Raw genomic sequence first — 22,632 nt, 5'->3', positions numbered from 1 at the left:
CAACCAATAAAATCTTTCCTCTAAGTAGATAAAGCTTAATTATAAATATAGTTCTAATCCTTAGAATTTCCTAATAAACCAGATGTACATAGTAATACAATTAAAATTTTCATCCATGCACAAAATAAGTGTTAGAAAGACTTTTTTCAGAGAAGCCATATATCCAATATGTTTGGAATGTTTTACATCTGTGAATTTTACCTTTGTATAAAATAGGTTTAACTACTATACACAGAGTCAAGACAAGTCATTAGGTTACATAAACAGGTACTGTATTGTGGAAAACACTTGTCCAAACCCTATCACTAAGAAAAGACAATGGGACAATCAGATTAGATTTTCTTAGTTTGTTTCACATATTTAGAATGTATTTAGGAATAAAAATTATTACATTATGTATAATTTGTTCTTTACATTGGGGGATGTGGTTATAAGAATCTAGGTTTGAAAAGAATTCTGAATACATTTGTTGCAAATATTCTTCATGTCTCAGCCAAATACTATGGGAAATAAGAAAATTACAGTCCACTTTTATTCACTTCATGACAAGGAGGAAGCCACAACTTCTCCCAGTCTTAATTGCTAATCTGTCTCATTTATAAAATGAGATACAGTACTAATCCTCTAAACCATGGAAGAGCAAGACTAGATGTCATTTTAAAGCTCCTGGGTGTTCTGAGTGTCTACATATATGCTTAATTCATAAGCATGTCTATTAAGAGGTCCGAATATCATAAATGTGGGCTGGGACACAAAGAGATAGTAGTTGCAGAAAACTACAGATAAACATTAATATACTACTATATAGTTGTTTTTGCAGGTCAAACATTTACAGTAAATGTCTCAGCAAATTCCAACAAAAAAACTCGGAAATACAAAAAGATTTCCAGTGCTGTGTTTTATGACCTACACATCTTAAATAACATTCAATATATAAGAATGTTCTGTATCAATGAAAATTAGCAATAAAAATGTAGAAAATGCTATTATTTACAAAAAGGATGATTTGACCATTCTGTTCTAAATGGTTAATGATAATCCTATTGTGGTCTTATTTTAATTCTATGACAACTTGGATTCCAGTTATATACTGGAGTTTTATAATAATAATGCTAGAAAATATTAACTAAGTACACAAATGGAACATAAATATGTACCATGAATGAAATTACTGTATACACAAAGCAGTAAGATGTATTAAAGATTAGAATTTATTCCTAGTTTTATTTCATAGTACTTACAAGGCACTTCAAAAATAGTGTGATTTCAAGATAATTATCATATTGCATGTGGTTAAAATTACTCAGCCCCTTTTTGTTTCCTTATAGGAAACAAAAGCCAATTGCTAACTAAAATTATAGTGATTATTAGAGTACACACAGCTAAGAGGTCTTGCACAGAATTTTGAAAAATGATAAAAGTGCCCTTGGGCCGGGGATTTAGCTCAGTGGTTCTGGCGCCTGCCATGCAAGCGCAAGGTCCTGAGTTCAATCCCTGGTACCAAAAAAAAAACTTTAAAGGTCGGGGATTTAGCTCAGTGGTTACACTGCCTGTCTCGAAATTGCAAGGACCCGAGTTCGATCCCCAGTACCAAAAAAAAAAAAAGAGAGAAAAAAAGTGCCCTTAAAATTTAATGCAATGTATATTTTATCATATTATGAAAAAGCATTTAGTAACTAAAGAAATACATAAATGACTTACTTTCATGGGAGGAAATAAAGATCTGCATTTCATTAATTTTAAATGCCATACAGAGAATGTAAAAATAGCAAGGCTTAAAGCTATGAGCCAGTATCTCTATGTACCCTAAAGGCACAAAGTCTCAAAGTAAGTCACATAAAGGTTAGTACTCGCACACCATACTAAGTCTTACTCTAGGACAACACTACTGAAGACAGCACTTTTATCTGTTCTTCAGAGGTGGGTCAGGAAAAAGAAAAAGATACATCTTGTATTCCAGATATGCCATAAAAGTATGAGACACATTTTCCTTCATTCATCATTCAGTAAACTCTTTCTTGAAAGCCTGTATGCTATTCTTTCTTTTTGAAATCCTCTGGTCTTGGTTGAATAAACTCTTTTCTTTTACGCTGTGCTGACACTTCTTTTAGAAACACAGAGCTTATTTCTCAGATCATTTGCCTTTGGCCTACATATCCCAAAGTATTTTTTTTGTGTTTCTGAAAAGAGAGAAAGTTTGGTTCCATATAGATGTCATATATAAACCTAAAGGAAAAGGAACACTCGATCTACCTTCCATATTTAAATTACCTACAGACATTGTTCCAAAATTAGATTTGAAGGCCTGGAAAAAGATAAAATATACATTTAGAAAACAATGCACAATACTAGAAAAGGAAGAAAGAAGGTGAAATGGAAAGAGGAAGGAATGAACAAAGCAAGAAATAAACCTTGAAAAGACTTCTACAAAGGTTATGTAGAAAAGTTATTAAATATAAATATTTATAAAGTATTCTTCATTTCAAAGCATGTTATTTAGCATTTAAATAGCCTTTTGGCCCAGAAGTCTTTTAAAGATTTTTATTGATTCATAATTTAAAGTACAGGTACCCAGAACTTTGGAAATACTATGCATTTCATTTTAAGATTGAGAAAAGTTTTACCCATGGTGTATTTTCCAGAAAAGAATAAAAAAGAAAAAAAGTCCAAATAACAACAAGCAATATTGCCAAAGATTTATTTACATTCACTGTTTGTTGATTCAACAAAGTGTTGAGTAATTCATACAATGTCAGATGCAGCCTAAAAACATGATGGGAAAATACTGGTGACATAATGATGAATGTATATTGCATAATGTCATATTCACTTATGAACAAAAGAAGACAGGGCAGTATAAAAGAACGGGTACTGAATTATGTGTTAGAAATTTGGTCTATAATTTCAGATCATGTAATTATCACTTAGGTAATCCATTAAATAAGTTTTTGCAAATTTAGATTTTTCATCTGAAAAAATGGGTTATTTAAAAATCTTGATAGGGCTGCAGATGTAGCTCAGTGGTACAGCACTTGCCTAGCATGCACAATATAACTCCAGTTTCTAATTCTGACATTTATCTTCCATTTGAACTTAGGTTGGGTATTTAAACTTTTTGGCTTCTATAACTACAATATTATTATTGGAAATCAACATAATCCATAGATGAGTCACACAAAAAAGTTATTAAGTGACTCTAAATTAATTCTTTTGTTTTTATTTATTAACACGTTTCCAGTACATAATGATTACAATCTTTGTGGGGAGTTGGTACGTGTACATAAACATATGCTTTCTTCATCCACTTTTCCTCTCCTCCCTCCCTCTTCACTCCATCTCTTGATCTCCTTCTGATTTGAGAACAATCTTTCTCTCTACTTCCTTTTACCCTTTATTCTGCTTTTTGTTTATATTTGGGGTTTCTCATATAAGAAAAATCATGTGATATTTAAGCTTGTGTGCCTGATTTATCTGACTTAACATTATGGTCTTGAGGTGCATCCATTATCCTACAAATAAATAACATACACCTATACTTAAATAAGATGATCATTTGAGTAATTAAGTTATGTTAATTAATACAAGTTTACATACCCACTGTTCAAAGAAAAGCCTAAACAAAATAAATCCAGAGATATGAAATTCGAATAAAAGCTATGGCTACAGGACTGTTGTCCAAGACACAGTCTTGTTTCCATCAGATGCATCACATATAAAATAGTGGCATTTCTGGGTTAACAACTTCTCTTCTTTTGTTTAAACAAACTTCAAGTATAATGGGTCTACAGCAATTTGTTAAAAAAACAATTACCCTTTCCACCACCTGCCTTGCAAACACAAGGTCCCGAGTTCGATCCCTTGTACCCAAAAAAAAAAAAAAAAAGGCAATTACCCTATCAGGCTCAAGCTTGCCTGTGCCAAGAATGCCATAAACGTTGTAAACATTACACTGTGTTGTAGCAGCAATCATTTGCACATGATTTTTCATCCTGAACTATAACTGATTTGAAGTAATAGCTCAGAATATACTGACCCTCTAAGGGCTATCATTCAAATTGGGTTTATAAAAATATCTTCAGTGTCATGAGTCAGGGGGTGGAGATGAAAGAGTGGGAGGTATATAAGGATATATAAAGATATAATGGATATAACATTGACAGAGCTTTCTAGTTCTTACCTTCTACCTCTTCCAACCACTGACTCATTTACAAACTGATAAACATCTATATAGGTATTAGTACAAATATTAAAAGCAGTAAAGGGCTGGAGATTTCACTCAGTGGTGCCGCCGCCTACCTCACAAGCGGAAGGTCCCAAGTTCGATCCCCAGTACTGGAAAAAACCCAAAACCAAACCAAAAAAGCAGTAAAAATGACAAAAGCAACATTTGGAACAATTATAAAATTCTCATTAGTAATTCATAATTAATTATCATTTGGTAAATTAAGAAAGGCCTGATATGATGAATATGATAATCATCAAACACAAAGCAGTCCAAGAAACAATACATAAAACAAATATGTAATACACATACCTTATGAAATTAAAATACAGTAATACCACAGTATTTGTCCTTAATTGGTTCTGGGGCTCTGTGAGTACCAAATTGTTTCAGCTGTAAAGGGAAGCAACTGACAAGACAATGGACACCTACAAGGTCTAGTTTTCCCATTAAGTACCAAACAATGGTAAGCCGGAGTGTAGCCCTAGCTCTACACCCTCAAAACAAGACATGTACTACTTAGCTACTATGCTATTCAAAGTCAGTATCTACAAGTCTGGCTATCACCCACACATAGTATTTTTACTTGGTAGCAACAGAATTCCTTCTTGTGGCTACTCAAAAAAAAAATTTTTTTTGAAAGGATTTTCAACTTTGTTTTCTTTTGTTTTGGGATGACAAGACTGCAACCCAAGGCTTCCCATGTACTGGGCAATTTCTCTACCACTGAGCTAAACTCCCATTCCTAGGATTTTCAGCTTTGGTGCCATATAATCTGAGAGCTTGTATACGTGTATACAGGGGGACCTCAGTATTCATTGTTCACTGGTTCTGAGAGGCATAAAAAGTACTAAAAATTACAAGTACTAAACTGCTTTGGGTAGAAAAGGTACTGAATGAGTCACAAGACAATCAGTACCTTCAAGTTCTAGCTTGTGCATCAAGTACCAAACAAATGATGAGTATCAGGACAAATTTAAGGTCAAAATGGGTCCAGTACCAAATTGAATGAGTTCCCAAGCAGCCAAGTACCAAGGTATGACTATACTCTCTTTCACACAGCAATTCTCTAAGACTTAAGTCAAATTGTTATGCTATCAGAATGTCAATATGATTTATTTGCTAATAAATGTTAGATTTTTAAATTTTGATCTTGCATGACAAATGTTTGTTTATATTTAAATATATTCACATACTTCTTCAAATGCTGTCTGCCAGTATCATTTCTAAGTAGCATGATTTGTTCCAACTATTAAAAGATTTGAAATCATGATAATATTAGAAGTTTAAAAGCTTTACAGATCGACTACATTATGCTAACTCCAAAATTAGTGCTCTCATGTAAATTAATATATAAAAAGAAGTCCATTAAATATCAATTTTATCACTACAAAATAAAGTTTGCTAAAAATATCTTTGAATTATTCCCTTCAACTGGGATATACACAATTAAAGAATGTTGCTAGAAGCTAAAGTGCAAGTAGCCAGTTATAGTTCCTTTCTGTAAAATAGCCTAAGCTGGCAGCTGATGAGCAGTTTCCCTTTTAATTAGAGTTGTTTCCTGATTAATTAGTCCCAGAACACTTAATATAAGACTAGTTGATACCACTGGGAACTGAACAATAATTTCCCTCATGGTACTACTTAAACATCATCTTTTCCCCAGGATTAAGCTCAGTGTATTTTTTATTCAAATGGAAAAACGTCTTTCCACAAGAGAAGTGAGTTAGAAAACTACAGTCCAGTGTCCAGAGATATACCATCAGTTCCAACAGGAAAACAGAGTATGTCTACTATCTAGAGAAATTCCTTCAATCTTTAATTTAAAGTTCTGCTTTAGCGTACTCAAAAAATCTAAAATAGCTCATAATAAAGATTAATTACCCTTTTGAATGCAAGGTCAGACCTATAAAACCAAATGAGACTGCAATTTTTTTCAACATACTCAAATCACCCCTGCCAACAACTTGAGCTTTGAAACTTTTCTAAGTAAAGGTGATCTGAGTAAGGTTCCTGGAAAGTTAAGTAAGAAAACTAGTGAGTTCAATTAATCAATCATTAGGAAGAAATGGAACTTTACTTAGAATGCCTAAATACTAACTGGATAGATGGGTAGAAAAATTCAAGTAACCTTTCAATCCAAAACTGCCATTCTAATTTTTCATACAAGAAGTGAAGATTTAGAGAGCAAAGTGAAAATTGCTCCTTTTCACATCATTTTTGCAGGTATCAAGACAAAAGCTAATTGATGCTGTCTTCAAAAAATTAGTCATCTATTAGAAGATTAAGCAGTTTTCATAAACATGTCAGAGATCAGGTTTTCCAAGGGTAGAAGTGATTAAATCCTTCTAACATTAGTAACAATTCGACATTTCTCTTAAGGAAGAAAGAACGAATACTCGTGATAGTTAGAGATCAGCTTCTCCAAGGGCAGAAGTGGTTGAATCCTTCTGACTTTAGTAACAATCTGAAATCTCTCTTAAGGAAAAACGAACAAATACTGATGACAGTTTATTCCAGGAGTACAATGGTTCTGATCGACTTTTACCTAGTCTCTTTAACTTCATTAGAAATAAAAATGTTTGCATGTACCAATTCCCCTTGATGACAATAATCATTACATACTGCACACACGCACTAATAAAAAATAAACTTTAAAATGTTTAATATGTTGCGGTGGAAACTTGGAGCTAGATTTTTGGTGCCTGCTACTAATTACTGCTGCCAGCTCCTTTTTTTCATCTTTACCCTAAGTAATGATAAACACATCTAAACATAAATTTAAATTTAAAGAAAAAAATCAAAGCCAAAGCCAAAGCCCTGCAATAAACTCAACACATCATATTAACCAATGAAACCTAAATACGTTCTAAGAATATGAGATAAAGCCAGTGAAGGTAATATCAAAGTGGGATCTAAGACTGTAATCCCAGGCTCTGGAAAATTTTTCAGATCTAAGATTTCCTTTTCTCTTTCATTCTATAGCTCTACATATAGCTATAGCTAGCTGTATAATAGGTTTTATTATATTGCAGATTTTATTACATCACAGAATGATTTATGCTCAACAAGGACATCAAATACTTTCCAAAAAACATTAAGTATATTACTACTCTAAGTCCTTAAAATGAAAATTTTCCTTAATCTTCTTTGAAACAATGTTGAAAGGATGGCAAAATTTAAATTTGCTACTAGTAAATAAACACATCATTTAAGTACATAAAAATAATTAAGAATATATTTTTTAATTTTTACACAAATATCACTAGTGGACAATTGACAGGAAAGCTATTATCTCTCAAATTCACATAGAATAACAGTTTTCATACAGGTAGATATCACTAAAGGTATGTATGAGAAAATGAAAGACCCCAGGAAATGATGACCAAGGACAACTAATATGGTAAAATAACAATATCCAAGAGTATAATTATGTAGTAAGAAACTACTATCCTTACTATGCACAAAAAAAAGAGAAGACAAAAGATACACCTTCTTCTTTCACTAATTGTGAATCTCTTAAGAAAAACCTTGCAGTACATACATGTTCAAGGCATTAATAATAATACAGGGATACTCTTTACTCTCCTTGCCCATCTATTTTTTTTTTTTAGTTAGTAAATTTCAAGGAATTACAAATTTTCAGAAGAAATTTTCATAAATTTTATGACTACATCAATATGTACCAGCAAAAACCCCTGTGGTTTTTATAAATGCCAATGGTACAGAACCAGCTGGAATAACCTCATTCTATCAAAAAGCTCATTTCCCACAACTAGACAAGGTGATAACAGAGAGCAGAGCAGCTGTGTAATTAAGCAATGCTGCGACTCTCAATGAATTCTATTGTTCAGTATTATTTGACTAACACATTGCATAACATTTTTAAAAGGTAAATATCATGTAGAGAAGAAGCAAATATTTACCTGGTTAAATGATGTATAGAGCTTTATTTAGTTATGAAAGCCTATCAAATAAAAGATTATATAAGTGATACCATTTGAAGTTTTAATTAACTATTCAGTGCATGTTATTCAATTATAAGAAAAATACCAATTTAAACATTTCCTCTTGAGAGTTTACAGTAGTATAATTATAGTACATTCCTGTAAAGTAGAGTAAGTTTTTTCTTTAGCGCGATGTTTTATTAAAAGTCATCTGCTACAATAATACACTGGAGAACAGAGAGAAGACAGGTTTTATTCTGAGCAGTAACAATAATCTGACAGGAATAAACATTGTGAAGTTTTATCTGTCCATACAATACTCAAGAAACCAGAGAACTTGAAGAATCCTAAAAGAAGCTACTCCTATGGTTGTTTTTTATTTATTATTCCAAAAAGGATTTTAGCACCAACTACCAAATACTTACAACTACTCATTTTGTTCTCTGATACAAGTTTAAGCAAATGCTTTCTGTAGTTTATTCTATTGGGTTGCTCCTGTGCAAATTTATAGTATTTCATTTTAGCCAATCAATGATATTTTTTAACAGTTTTTAAAAATTAATATGCACTACCATCCTAGCACAGTACCCAACACAAAATAGGTACTCAAACATTTTTAACAGATATTGTAATATTATTGTTTAAAATTCTGTTGTAAAGGGCCAGGGATTTAGCTCAATGGCACCACAGCTGCCTTGCAAGCACAAGGTCCTTAGTTTGATCCCTAGCACCAAAAAAAAATAAAATAAAATAAAATTCTATTGTACCAATCCTAGGTGACCAACCAAATATTATCTGCTGGTATCATTTTGTTATAACGTATTATTTCTAAGGGTTTTCATTATGTTTATTTCTTATAAGAGAAATAGTCTTGAATTAAATTCTTCCTATTTAAGAAGGGACAAGCATTGATCCATGAGCAGTGGTTGTAGCTGGTCAGTTGAGTGGCAGTGTGGGAAGGAAAGAATAAACTGATTTTACTCTCTAAGCTCTCTGGATAATCCACGCTAGTCACAAAATGGCAGGAATTACTACATAAGACACTTCTTTTACAGGACCCCTTTTCCTAACCCACTCAGACTTATTCTCTAAGTCCCTACCTCATAATCTGTCTCATCTGTGACCCTTTCCCAGCCTCAACCCAAACAAAGCTGTCACTAGTTCCTCTGTATTTTACACTTAAGACATTATAACTTGTATCCTAATATACTTGTTCTAGCTGTGTAAGGACCTGCCTCTCCCTTACCTGTACTCCTCAAGGGTGTGAACCTTTTCCATCTATGCATCCCTAGAAAGCACAAAGAGTCTGGCCCATAAAAGAGTCTCAATCAAGAGTGATGCTCAGCATGGTGGTCTATGCCTGTAAAGAAGGCCCAGGCAGGAGGGTTGCCAAGAGTTTGAGGGTAGCCTGAACTACATAGTGAGATCCTATCTCAAAAAAACTTTAAAAAAAAAAGTTACTGAATGATTAAGGATTGGTATCCTGAATATAAAAAAAACCTTATAATTCAGAAAAAAACCCCACAAATAACCCAATTTTTAAAAGTGGGCACAAGATTGGGGAGTTTCTCAAATATCAAACACAGTAATCATATGAACCCAGCAGTTTCACTGAGACCACTGAAGAATCATAATCGTTATTACCATTATTATTGCTATTACTGTTATTATTGCTCAGGATGTATTGTACTTATAAAAATAGAAGCTAATCTTGAGTACTTACTGTGTACTGAGAACTTCATCATTTTATTTAATTTGCACAATCCCAGTAGACAATACTATTACGCCTGCTTTACAAAGATAAAATAGAGGCTTAGAAAATCAAAGTTAATACTTGGGAGAAGTGAGACTCAAATCTTGGCCTATCAAACAATAAAACTTAAATTCTTTAAAAAGGAAAGAATACATACACTTGTGAAAGAAAAGATTCATTTGGAGAAATAAAAATTCAAATGTCAGGGAGAAAATGGCTCATGATTATGTTATCTCTCAAAGCTTATCAATTAAAAGCCTGTTTTGATTCTAACATATTCTATTCTAAGTATATCTTACAAAATATATCACTTCTACAAAAGAGCAAAACAGTACAATTTAATATTTTCTATCTTACATAAGTACTAATCAGTACTCTTGGCTTGATAGATTATATCACAAAAGCCTTGTAATTACTGAAATTGCACATACAATTCTGTTACGCTACATAAAATTCAATCTGCCCTAAAATATACACAGCCTCCCCCATATCAAATGGCTCAGAATATGTGAAAATGTGGTTATTACTCAGTGCTCCGCATGCTAGCAATTAAAATTTAATCTTCACTTCAGAAGCTCTAAATTCCGTTTGCTTCTATCCATAGGGAGACTGGTGTCGCCATCCTTCTATCATTCCTTCAGATCACCTAAAAAATGATTAATGATCAGCAAAATATAAAGAGCTTTTGCTTCAGGATCATTAAAACAAAAAGTAGGAATGACCTGTCCCTTCATTTCATTTTTAGAATTTTCTACTTCATGGTGTTCAAATATCGACACTATTATTTAATAACTGTGTTTCTCAATCTCTCTGTACGTCTCATGTAAACTTGATGGTAAAAATGAGAATCAAATAACTGAAGCCATCAAGGTTGCAAGGAAAAGGCACATACAAAAACACTAGACATAACACCCACCAGACATCCCATTAATTCCCTCAGCGAGCATTTACCTAGCATCTACTAAAGGAGAATCTAGTGTTGAGTGCTAAGGCTATAGCAATGAGCAAAAACCAGATGGCCAACCTTGCTCACTTTCCATTCTAGAGGGCCCCATGGGTCACACTGAACTTCCCATAGATGTGGAAGGATCTTTCACGACTCTTCACTGTTATACAAGGCACTGCCTCAGCCTTCACACATCCTCTCATGCAAATTCCTCCGAGACAGAGTGGCCTGATCCAGTCTCTGTGCTCCCTTGTCACTTTGCTCATACCTGAGCCATAGCACTCAACCATTTTATTAACCTTTTGGCCACTTTCTTGGCTGCATGCCCCAATAGACTGTAAATTCTTCAAGGGCAGGATATAAGTATTATTAGTTTTTATATCTCATTAGTGCCTAGCACATTGTCTGACATAAAAATGATACTGTTTGATAAATTAAAGAATGTGGCACAATAAATTAGTGGCACAAGGAGATAATACATTGTTACATAAAACCTTGCTTTCTCTCTAACCATCTCTAAGATGGATGTCCTGAAACTTCAAGAGCTTATAGTAATCTCCGTATTTTCTACACTACTTCTCTGTGCTACTTATTTAGCATTGAAGAATATGCTCCTTTATAATTTTCTTTATTCTGTATCAGTGGTGAGTACTTACCATGTAGTAAGCATGTACTAAATGCTTTATAGGAATTGTCTTATTGAATCCTCAAAAAATCTTGTAACATACATATTGTTATGCAATGCCAAATGAGCAAACTGAGACTGGATAATTAAGGAACTTGTCCAAGGTCATGCTGGTAAGTAGCAGAGTTTGAGTTCTGAATCTAGGTTCTAATTCCATAATGAATACCAGCATTCCCACCTAACATGAAGCTACTACCTCTTTAACTGTGGCAAGTTGTCCCTGAATGTTCCTTCTAAGGATAGCAGCACATTCAATATAATTCTCCATGGACAGCACTTCTGACTGCTCTGTGCTTGGTCCTTGGCTCCAGACTGAGATTATGAGGTGGCCTATAGCAATGATGGTGAGCCTCCTAAGGCTTTCAATGATAAAATCAGCCTACTGTGGCAGGCATGCTGTAGATTCAGCACCACCCTCCTATAACTTCTGACCTGGTTCATCCTCACTTGTATGTAGTTGAGAGTTTTTCCTGCTTTTTAATACTTTTGTCTTATAGTTACTCCCTATCAGTCAAAAGATACATGCTAGCCTTTATTTTGTAGAGAATATATTATAAAAGCTAATAAGCCATAGAGTATGATTGTTCCACGCTGTAATCCCAGCCCCTTTCTCTGTTCAATATTCTTCTCTAGGCTTCACCTACTATGATTCAGGATCTCTCAACTTACATGCCCCGCTAATTACAGCAAAACTCTTCAGGCCAGGAATTTTTTGTGGTTCCTATCTACCTAGTAAAAGCAACAGAGACTGGTACAACAGGAACTACTGTTCCATGGCTTACTGCTCTCCCTGGTAAGATAGGTAAGTTACCTAAGAAAGCAACATTGCTTCATAGTTTACCATCTTTACCCAGAACCTAACATAGTTTACAGCAAGGAAAAAAAAAAACTAAATAAATGAGCATATGAATAAGTCAGCAAATGACCTTGGGTCCATCTTGGGAAGGATGTCAAAAAACTTCATTTATCATCTAGAATATGTCAGACATAAAATATCTCTTAAGGAGCAAAACAACAGTGGTACTTGTTCCCCTGGACTTTACAGTCTGCTTAAAAAGTAGACATTAGCAAGTTAAAATAACACTACGATAGCCCCTTCCTCTAAGGCAATGATTTATATAGTGGTGTAATGAAGTCACAAAATCAAAGATATTTGAAAATCAGACAGGGACTAAAATTAATAAGGTACACAGAGTAACAGAGTATTAAGCCTATGGCAAAACAAGGTATAGCTTATTATTCTTTGATATACAAAGCATATTTTGGGTTAGATCCAGTCTGTTGGCTCAGTGTTTGCTACCCTTGAAAAGAATGCTTCAGATTGATTTGTGGCTACAGATTTTCATCTGGCATACCTTGACTACAGAATCAAATGACAGAGTACTTTTTCACAGAAGGTGAGTTTTGAGTTTTCTCTAAATACTTCTGATTTCTTCTTTCGTATGCAATCTGCAGTCTCTAGTAGGGTTTTTATATAGCGATTCTGTTTGTTCAAGTTGAACCATTTCAGTAACTGACCTTGAAATCTTGCCATCTCTTTAATAAGACAGGAAAAATTAACTAAAACAAAAGAAGACACTAACAGTTGCTGAACTACAACCAACAAGTGCCAAGTATGGGGGCACTTCTTACTGAAAATCCTATAGGTGTTCATGCTCTGCTCAGTGAGTGGTGGAAGCTCAGGTGTATTTACCACCAAAGTACATAAATATACTCCTAGCTACAAGCATTTGCTGTCTCATTTCTACTCTCAAACAGAAAAAGGAGAATATCATTTTGAGAAATAATATTATTCATCTTATTATTATGCTTGGCTATTGATCCAAGGAAGACAATGAAACTAAATATACCACCACTGTCCTATACTTCTAGTCACAGAAATATTATTACTTGAGTTTCAGGGCACATGATCAGATCAGCATATTTCTATATTGTTGGTATGAAAATGCTGTCTTTTGATAAACTGTACTGTAAACAGAAGGAATAACATTGAAATTTCATGTTATCATAGAATTACAAACTGCATTTGGAAATATTTATTTATTATAGTCAATTATACATTGCTACTCAATCTCAAGTAGCAAACAACATTTGCCATTCTGAAATAAATTACTGTTATATACATTTTTAGAATAAAATATGCTACAGCTGATTCTGAGGCCTAGGATTACAAGTGTGAGCCACCATGCCTGGCAAGGGAAAGAACTTTAAAAAAAGTGGCAGACTTTATTCAGACCTACCCAACAGATGCCTGACCTCTGTTCAGGTTCTTAAGAGGTAACCTCTAAACACCTGAAATTTCCTAAAGAATAGAAGATGTTGTTCGTGGTGGGACCCAAACCATCTAATAATTTATGTTATTCAGGTGACTCATAGATGCTGCACTAGTAGAAGACTCGGGGTGGGGGCTGGCCAAGCCACAAAGACCAATCTGGTGATTACAGGGCTGGGGCTTGTAGTATCCTGTGGTATCAGTCCAATCCCTGGGGAGGAAAGGAGAGAGTCCAGAAATTGAGTTCAATCAGATGGGTGAAGATAAAATCAATTAAGCTTAGGTAATTAAATTCCAAAAAAATTCTGGACAAAAGCTTGGTAGGCTTCCTTGGACTGCCACACATTGATTCTGACAGGGTATGCCCTTGAGGGTGATGTGTCTCCAGAGATGATGGAAAAAGCACCATGTCTGGAACTTTCTCAGTACCTTACTTTGCTCTATGCTTCTCTTCCTTTGGCTAGTTCTGATTTGTATTCTTTTGCTATTAAAAACAAAACAAAACCTTAACCATGAGTGGAGCACTTTTCCAAGTTCTGTGAGTCATTCTAGCAAATTATTAAACCTGAGGCAGTTGTGGAACCTTCAAATTTGTGCCAGCTGGTGTGAAGTCAGGATGGCCCTGGGAAACTCAAATTTGTGGTTGGTACCACAAATCTCTAAAGACTTAGCAGTCTAAAAGACTGTGCCTTTTGTCTCTGGTTTGGCTAACATGGATAGTGTACTTCTTTCTTTATTTTCCAAACATAATGCGAGATGCAAAACAGCTACCTTGTGACAAGCATATGCCAGATATATCAGATAGGATTCAGATATTTCAAAAAGTAATTAATTCAGGGATTTGGGCACTTGACAACTGGAAGAGCTAGAAGAGCCAAAGACTGAAGATACTGGCTCGTAGGCCTGCCACCACAGCTACAGTCAAGAGAATCAGAAGGTTGCTGTTGCCACGAAGGTTAGAAAATTTCAGGACACTAAAACCATAGAATGATTGAGAATGAAACGCACAGAGGCAAATGAAAAACTTCACAACTAGTGAAGCTCAACTTGCCAGAAAAAAAAGTAGTATGATTTTTGCTTCCCTCCCATCTTTATTGGCAGACAGTAACTCACAGGAAGGAGTCCAGAAAGAAAGGAATCTCAGAAATGTAGTTCTTTGGCTTCCAAATATCTTCCTTATATTTTATTCAGTGAAAAACAATTTTCCTTTTTCCTATTCTCTCTTGATCCAAGTTTTTCTGCAAATTGCATATTCAAAACTTCACAGTATTTACTACAACTGGTCAAATTTTCATCACATTTATGAATATATTATCAGGAGTTCATAAATACTATTATTGGACAATATTCTTTATATCTTTCCTAAACTTTAAATCTTAAAAGGAATGAATCAACAAAGCCTCTCAATGTTAATGGAGGAAGGGATATAGTAGTGTCTGCTATATCCAAGAACAGTCATCAGAAGTACATAATTTAGGGCCGGGGATTTAGCTCAGTGGCTCCACCGCCTGCCTCGCAAGCGCAAGGTCCCAAGTTTGATCCCCGGTACCAAAAAAAAAAAGGACATAATTTGTTATTAACATGAAAAGGTGATCTCTACATATAAACCATACATGCAAGTAATTTTCAGTGACAAAGTCGCTTAGTGAGGTTTAAATGGCCAAATATTTCAAAATGTCCTTCTTTAGAACAAGAGCTTATTTCTGAAAGTAGCTGCTTTGTCACTCACTACCACATGTAATAGACTTTATTTTTTAACATATCTATATGTACCATCTTGTAACAATAATTTTTTAAATCACCCATTTTACAAAGGTTAAGTTAAAAGTAGATAACTTATAAATCCACTTAATCTAGCACATGAAAACTGCAAGAAAATTGTAATATTCTGAATGTGAATATATAAGTGTGGGCACCACCATCATATCACTCTAAGGGTGCAAAGTTCCACAGGCTCAAGCCACTTCTGAACCACAATACGACATATGGCCATCAGACCCAAGGACCAGAGCTCAGCAAATACAAATGTAATTTAACATCTCATGTGCTTGCTATTTTAAAAGTACAAATTGAATTTAGAACATTTTTTTCCATATGCACCATATACTAGTATGGAGATCACTAATCTCTAAAAAATGGTAAAAGTTACATTTTTCACCCAAATTTATTTATTTATTTATTTATTTATTTATTGGTACCGGGGATTGAATTTGGGTCCTTGCACTTGCGAGGAGGCAGAATCACTGAGCTAAATCCTCGGCCCTTCACCTGAATTTAGTAGTGACAGGCACTTGGAAGATATTTGTGGAAAGAAAGCAGGCAAAGAGGGAAACAAAAAGGAGGAATTACATGGGATAAAAATATTTAAGTTGCTATATTCTGAAGAACAAAGTCATAATATTGAAAATCTCACCTATGAACAGAGAATTTGAAAAAACAAAAAATTACTATTTTTTAAAGTTCCATAATTTAGAGTAGATTAAGAAGTGAAGTGAGACCTAAGAGGAAAAGGCCAACAGTTATCTTTATTTATGGCCTGAAGTGAGCTATTTGGATATAAGCAAAGTAATTTACATGGGAAATGTAAATGCACTTAACAGAATAAAGGTCTGGACAACTATCCACATCATTTAGGTATAAGGTTACATGAACACAGAAATCCTTTAAATTTCATTAAAAAATTACAATACAGTATGTGAAATTCTAACCATAAATCCTAAACAATAAAAATACCTGGTTGAGGGCCGGGGATTTAGCTCAGTGGTTTGGCCACCTGCTGTGCAAGCTCAAGGAAAAGAGTTCAATTCCCAGTATCAAAAAATATATATATATCTGGTTGAAAGTTAGAAAATACTTGCAAAACAAATACAGTTGTCCCTTGGTATTTGTGCGAGACTGTGATTTCAGACCCCCTGGCAGGTACCAAAATCCATATATGTTCAAATCCTTACATAAAATATATGTATTTGCCTTTAACCTATGCACACTTCCCATATACTTTAAACCATCTCTAGATTCCTTATAATTCCTAATACAATGTAAATGCTATGTAAATAGTTCTTGTAATGTTTAGAAAATAATGCCAAGAAAAAGGTCTGGACACGTTCAGAACAGATGCAATTATTTTCAAATACTTTCAACACGTAGGTTATGAATGCACTGATGCAAACCAAAGCTCAGGATACAGAAGGCTAACTGTATATTCCAATTTGGCAAACAAATTATAAAGACATGAATGAAAAAATGAAACAGCATAAAAGGTTTAAAGATAATTACAGATATTATTTACCATTATCCAACAAGTGCTCAAAACAAAAGGCAAAGTATTAAGTGCACAATATCAATATATTTTTAAAGAAGTTCAAAACATTTATAACTTATGGGAGCTATGAAAAACAGTATTTAATATTCTGCCTCACATGAAAATAATATGAAAAATGTTTCTACCTTTGTGATAAGAATTCGGTATCTATCCAGCATTGCCTGGTTGTCATGGCAGCCTGCTAATAACTGCCATACTTCGGCCCTCAATGCTTCGGGAACACCACTCTTTACCAAGGTGGATAGCCCTTTCGGTCGTGCACCAAGGTTACTGTGCCTGAGGAAAGAAGAAGAAAAACCATTCATATTCCCTTTATCACTTTAAACCTCCTTGTTGCTATACAAAATGTATCTATTAGTTTATACAAAAGTATAATCCTGGGTCAAAGACAAAAATGACAAGGGGCATAGAACAATAGTAGCTCTTAAGCTTAGTAATATGTTTGACCTTTTTTTCTTGTTTTCATCTTTTTACTGGTGAGCCATATTATTCTAACTTAATGGAAAAAATTTTCTTCCTTTCATTTACTTCTTAAAATCATCCTTATGAACTTATTTATATTAACAAGTATGAAGAGGCCAGGGATTTAGCTCAGTGGTTCCGGCGCCTGCCTCGTAAGCTCAAGGTCCCAAGTTCGATCCCCGGTACCAAAAAAAAAAAAAAAAGTGCGTTAGCTGTATATCCATGTGCATACATAGAACTCTCTGAGATAAACGTATGGCAAGCTGGCTAGTGTATGTGGTAGGAGATGATTGAAGGACCAAAAGCCGACAGACCCATCGCACCTAGAGGGTACCCCATTCTCAGGCTGAGTTGCATCAAGTGCAAAAAGAGGCTCTACACTCATGTTCTTTAATGGTGTTAAATCATACAAGTTCTACCTCCTAATCTATTTTAGTTGAAGCCCATCAGTATTATCAGCTTAGCGTCTATAACCCAACAATGTAAAAGTTTAGCTAGATGATGAGTATAAATACGAACCTCTTCAAAGTCCATGCACATCTATCTCAATTGATACCAACTGTATCTACCCTTGACCTCTATAGTAACTTCCTAATACCCATTCATCCTACTACTATATACTTCAACATTGCAGGCACAAAGAAGAGACCAATCACCTTGATTACATGTTCTGTTGGCTCATAGTCTGTGTAATGATTTACCTAATCTTCTGAAAGTCAAAATCACTCACATGTATACACTCATATATACATATGCATACACATATTCTTTAAAAGTTAATAGTCAACAGCCCTCAATAAATATTTTATTTTATATAATTCAACTTAATTGACATTCTACCTTTACTAAACCCTCAGCCATTTGTCTGGCCAGGAATAATGAAAATGTCTGTTCAATATTCTTAAAAATCTGGACACTATTTATCTTTATACACTGAATTTAAAAAAGAACTGGGTCCATTTTCCTACAATGGATGCACCTTGAGACCATAATATTAAGAGAAATAAGTCAGACATACAAGCATAAACATGGCATGATTTCTCTATGAGAAACCCAAAGTATGTATAAATTAAAGAGCAAAAAAAAAAGATAATAGGAAATAGCGAGACAGATCACTTGCAAATGGAAAGAGGAAGCAGAGACGGAGGAGAGGGAAGAGAGGGAGGAAAAGGGGATGTAAAAAGAAGTAAGACATACTATGTACATGTACCAACTCCCCACAATGAGTGTAATCATTCCCTGCAAACTTGTACTAATAAAAATTTAAAAATTTTTAAAACAACTAGGTTACTCATAATACTATTAATAAACACCCTTAATTTATTGACTATCCTGAAACACTGTGTCAATTATATTGCATACAACACTGGATTACTTCAGAGGTTCTAATTCATAGATATTAACCCAAATACTACAGGTACATATCTATGACAAGGGAAGACACAAATAAAAGAGCAATTTATTAAAATAATCATTTGCTTTCAATATTTTTATGAAAAATATAACTACACATGGCCACTGCTTTGACAGAACATTAACTGCAGGTACTAGGAACTGCAAAGTAGGCAACTAGCTATGACATGTGCTGAACTGCATGCTAGAAACAAGATAGATACCTAATAAGATTATTTTAAAAGTCACACATAAGCAAATACATACTAACTGTACAGTAACCAGCTAGTTTTTAAAAGCATGAATATAAATTCCACAAAGTCAAGATTCTGTGTCTTCTTTACTTACATATTCTAAGCACCTAAAATAGTACCTAGTACATAGAATGCACTTAATACAATTCTGATAAAGGAATACATTTATAAAACAAAATTAACCTTTTTAACAAAAGGTTAAAAAATCAATCTGAAAATGGTAGCAAGATTTGTTTTAGATGTTGAATGTTTTCAAAATGCTAGTTCTAGTGATTTAAATATTAAATTATTAAGGGACTTATAGAATTGTACAGTGTAATTTCTGAATAACTGCCTCTGATCTTGAAAATATGTGGCAAACTACTGAAAAAATTTAATGACAAAAGGTAGCACTGACCTTGGATATTTGGCATAAACATCAACTTTTATAGCAGGAATTATTTTAATTTTTATTAGCACATATTTGCAGTAGAGAATGATTACATTCATCGTGAGTAGTTGATACATGTATATAACACATTTTAATTCTTTTTGTGTCCCCTTCTCCATCTCTCCCTCCCCTCCCCATGAAGCTCTCCCATCAGAAATGTTTATTCTTCCTTTCATTCACTCTTTCTTTTAATGAGTTATTTCTTCACTATAGCTTAACTGTAATCTCTCGTAAAAACGTCCATTACTAGACTTTAGTCTCTTTTCAGTTTTTTTTCTATATTATCCTATTTCTCTATTTTAAAATATTAGGTATTTTGGGCTGGGGATTTAGCTCAGCGATGCCGCCGCCTGCCTCGCAAGCTCAAGGTCCCAAGTTCGATCTCCGAACCAAAAAAAAAAAAAATTCGGTATTTTTCCTTTATATCTTTCTGATCATATATTTAGCTATGTGAATTCTGACTTTATCAAGGTTTTAACAGACTGATCTAGTTATTTAACAATAAATTGAAAATATTTCACTAGATTTCTTTAAAAGTTCACTGAGAATACAGTCTATCTCCTCACTTAAAAGAAAAATTTTCTCAAGGCACAAAGTGTAGGGCTCTATATAACAGATGCTTTACCCTAATAAGTCACACACAAAATCTTCACACAATGCTTAACTATTATTTCTGAGACTTCGAAAATTCCTGAACCTAAGAAAGACTAATATTTAATAAAGAAATCTTAAGGGCAATTTTTAGATTTTGCCAATCTTGTGTAATAGATATAACCTTTTCTAGGCTGGGCAAGCTTACCCTTTTTGTGTCAATTGTTATGACGTAAGTGCAATGAGTCAAATAAACGAAAAAGATTATGAAAGATCAGTAAGTTTTCTTTTTTGGTACCAGGGATCGGACTCAAGACCTTGCACTTGTGAAGCAGGCACTGGAACCTCTGAGCTAAATCCCCGGCCCCTCCAGTAATTTTTCTGTGTTTAAAAATCATTTATCTTAGTTCTTTAAAACAGTTCACTCAGATACTTTTCATGAATTTCTTAAAATCTACTAATAAAAACAGTATAATTTAGACAATATTTTATTTCTACTTTTTTTTCTTTCTTTTTGGTACCAGAAATCGAACTCAGGACTTTGTGCTTGCCAGGCAGGTGCAGAACCACTGAGCTACATCCCCGGCCCTGACAATATTTTATTTCTGAAGAAAGATATACATTGCATTTAGCTGATAAACCTTTTCAATTCTATATCAGATATCTTGCTCCATACATACAATGCACACGCAGAGTTAGGTTCAGAACTCATCAGCCCATGGAATTACTACTAACCAATTTCTGTTAATCAGTTTTATTCCTACCCAAAATTACCTTACCGAAAAATAAAAAGCACCAGTAGAAAGCTCAACTTGTCTCTTTACATATATAAATACATATGCATATATGGACATGTTTGTGATACATAATTATAATCACCTGGGGGAACTGGTACATACACATATCCAATCGTGATCATTTCTACGTTCCTTTCCCTCCCATCCTCCTCCTTCTCATCTCCACAAAGTCTACCTCTCTGTCTCTTATCATCCCTCTTTTTTTTTTTGCTCTTTAAATTACTAATATTTTGGGTTTCTCATATAAGAGAAACCATGTGATATTTAATCTTCTGTATTTGATTTATTTCACTTAGCATTACAGTCTCAAGATGTATCCACTTTTCTACAAATGACTTAAATTTATCTTTAAGGTTAAGTTGTACTCCACTGTGTACATATACTACATGTTTTTTATTCATTCATCTATTAATGTGCATGTATGTAGTTTACAAGATTTAGTTATTATGGGATGTGCTGTTATAAACATGGATATGTATGTATCACTATACTACAATGTCTTTAACTCTTTTGGGAAGATAACCAAAGAGGCATAGCAGGATCAAATGAAATTTCTAATTTTAGTTTTTTGAGAAATCATCATACTGATTTCCATAGTGGTCTGTACTACATTCCCAAGAACAATGTAGAAGGGTTCCTTTATCCTGATAATTTTTCCAGAATTTGTTGTTTTTTGAGTACTTAATGAATTAAGTACTCTTAACTACTAAAATTGGGTGGCAGCACATAAGGATTTATTATATTTTTTTCCACTTTTTTATACCTTTTAAAATTTCCACCGGGTCTGTAATGTTTAAAGAAGTATTTATCAATTATATCACAATTATCTGTTTAAATGTCTTTAAGCCTCCAAGACATAAGCCTCGAGTGAAGGAACTCTTATCATCTGTAAATTAGCAGCATTCACTGGAAATCCTGAGAGGATAAATACTTAAATGATAAAATTTGAATAAGTGAATCGATTGACATTTTACAGAAAAAAATTAACAAAATGGTCGAGAAATCCAGCATAACTTCAGTGTTTCGAGTATTTTATTAAATGATCTAAGTTAGCATCCTACCCACTTTAATTATTAACTTCAAAGGTAAGTACTATGACATTTTTTATGTATCGCCACATTGCTTCATAAATTTATATTGAACCAAATTATAAATCTTGTATTTTATAAATTAAGGGAAGACATCTATTTGGCTATTTATAAAAATATTCTGTTGGTCTTCTATCCTTATGATCTCTCTTTAATATGACTAGATGATTTAAGCACTGCCTGGTCAAGAGTATCAATTTCCTCACCTACTCTCTCTCTAGTACTCCTACACGTTCCTACATAAATAAATTCAGAAATCTACCTGTCTACTTTATTAAAAGAGTTCTAGCTCCTGAGCCAGATACTGTCTACTTTCAAATACTGACTGCCAATTACTATGTGTTCAGGGGCAACTTATTGACTGTGGGACTTTGAGTAAGTTACCTGCTTGCTGTCATTATTTGTTAAGTATATTTATGCTGGCTGTGCCTCAATTTTCACCTCTCCAAATTGAAGATAATATGGTATTTC

At 33.9% G+C, this 22,632-nt stretch overlaps 1 protein-coding gene across 7 annotated transcripts in view; it reads right to left on the bottom strand.

Moving 5' to 3' along the window:
* The window catches only part of Rabgap1l (RAB GTPase activating protein 1 like), a 725,139-nt gene that overhangs the window by 477,413 nt on the left and 225,094 nt on the right, over positions 1–22,632 (bottom strand). For all 7 annotated transcript variants that reach the window (XM_087194125.1, XM_004853402.3, XM_087194130.1 and 4 more), the window contains one exon: positions 17,273–17,423. In XM_087194125.1, the coding sequence (XP_087050251.1) occupies positions 17,273–17,423 (151 nt within the window). The remainder of the gene's footprint in view (positions 1–17,272; positions 17,424–22,632) is intronic.

Source organism: Heterocephalus glaber, unplaced genomic scaffold (genome assembly GCF_053883595.1).
Source record: "Heterocephalus glaber isolate CG9 unplaced genomic scaffold, H.glaber_assembly_v1.0 deba00001600, whole genome shotgun sequence".
Taxonomy (NCBI): Eukaryota; Metazoa; Chordata; class Mammalia; order Rodentia; family Bathyergidae; genus Heterocephalus; species Heterocephalus glaber.
Note: the sequence above shows the minus strand (reverse complement) of the source record. Positions and strands in the feature narration are given on the sequence as shown.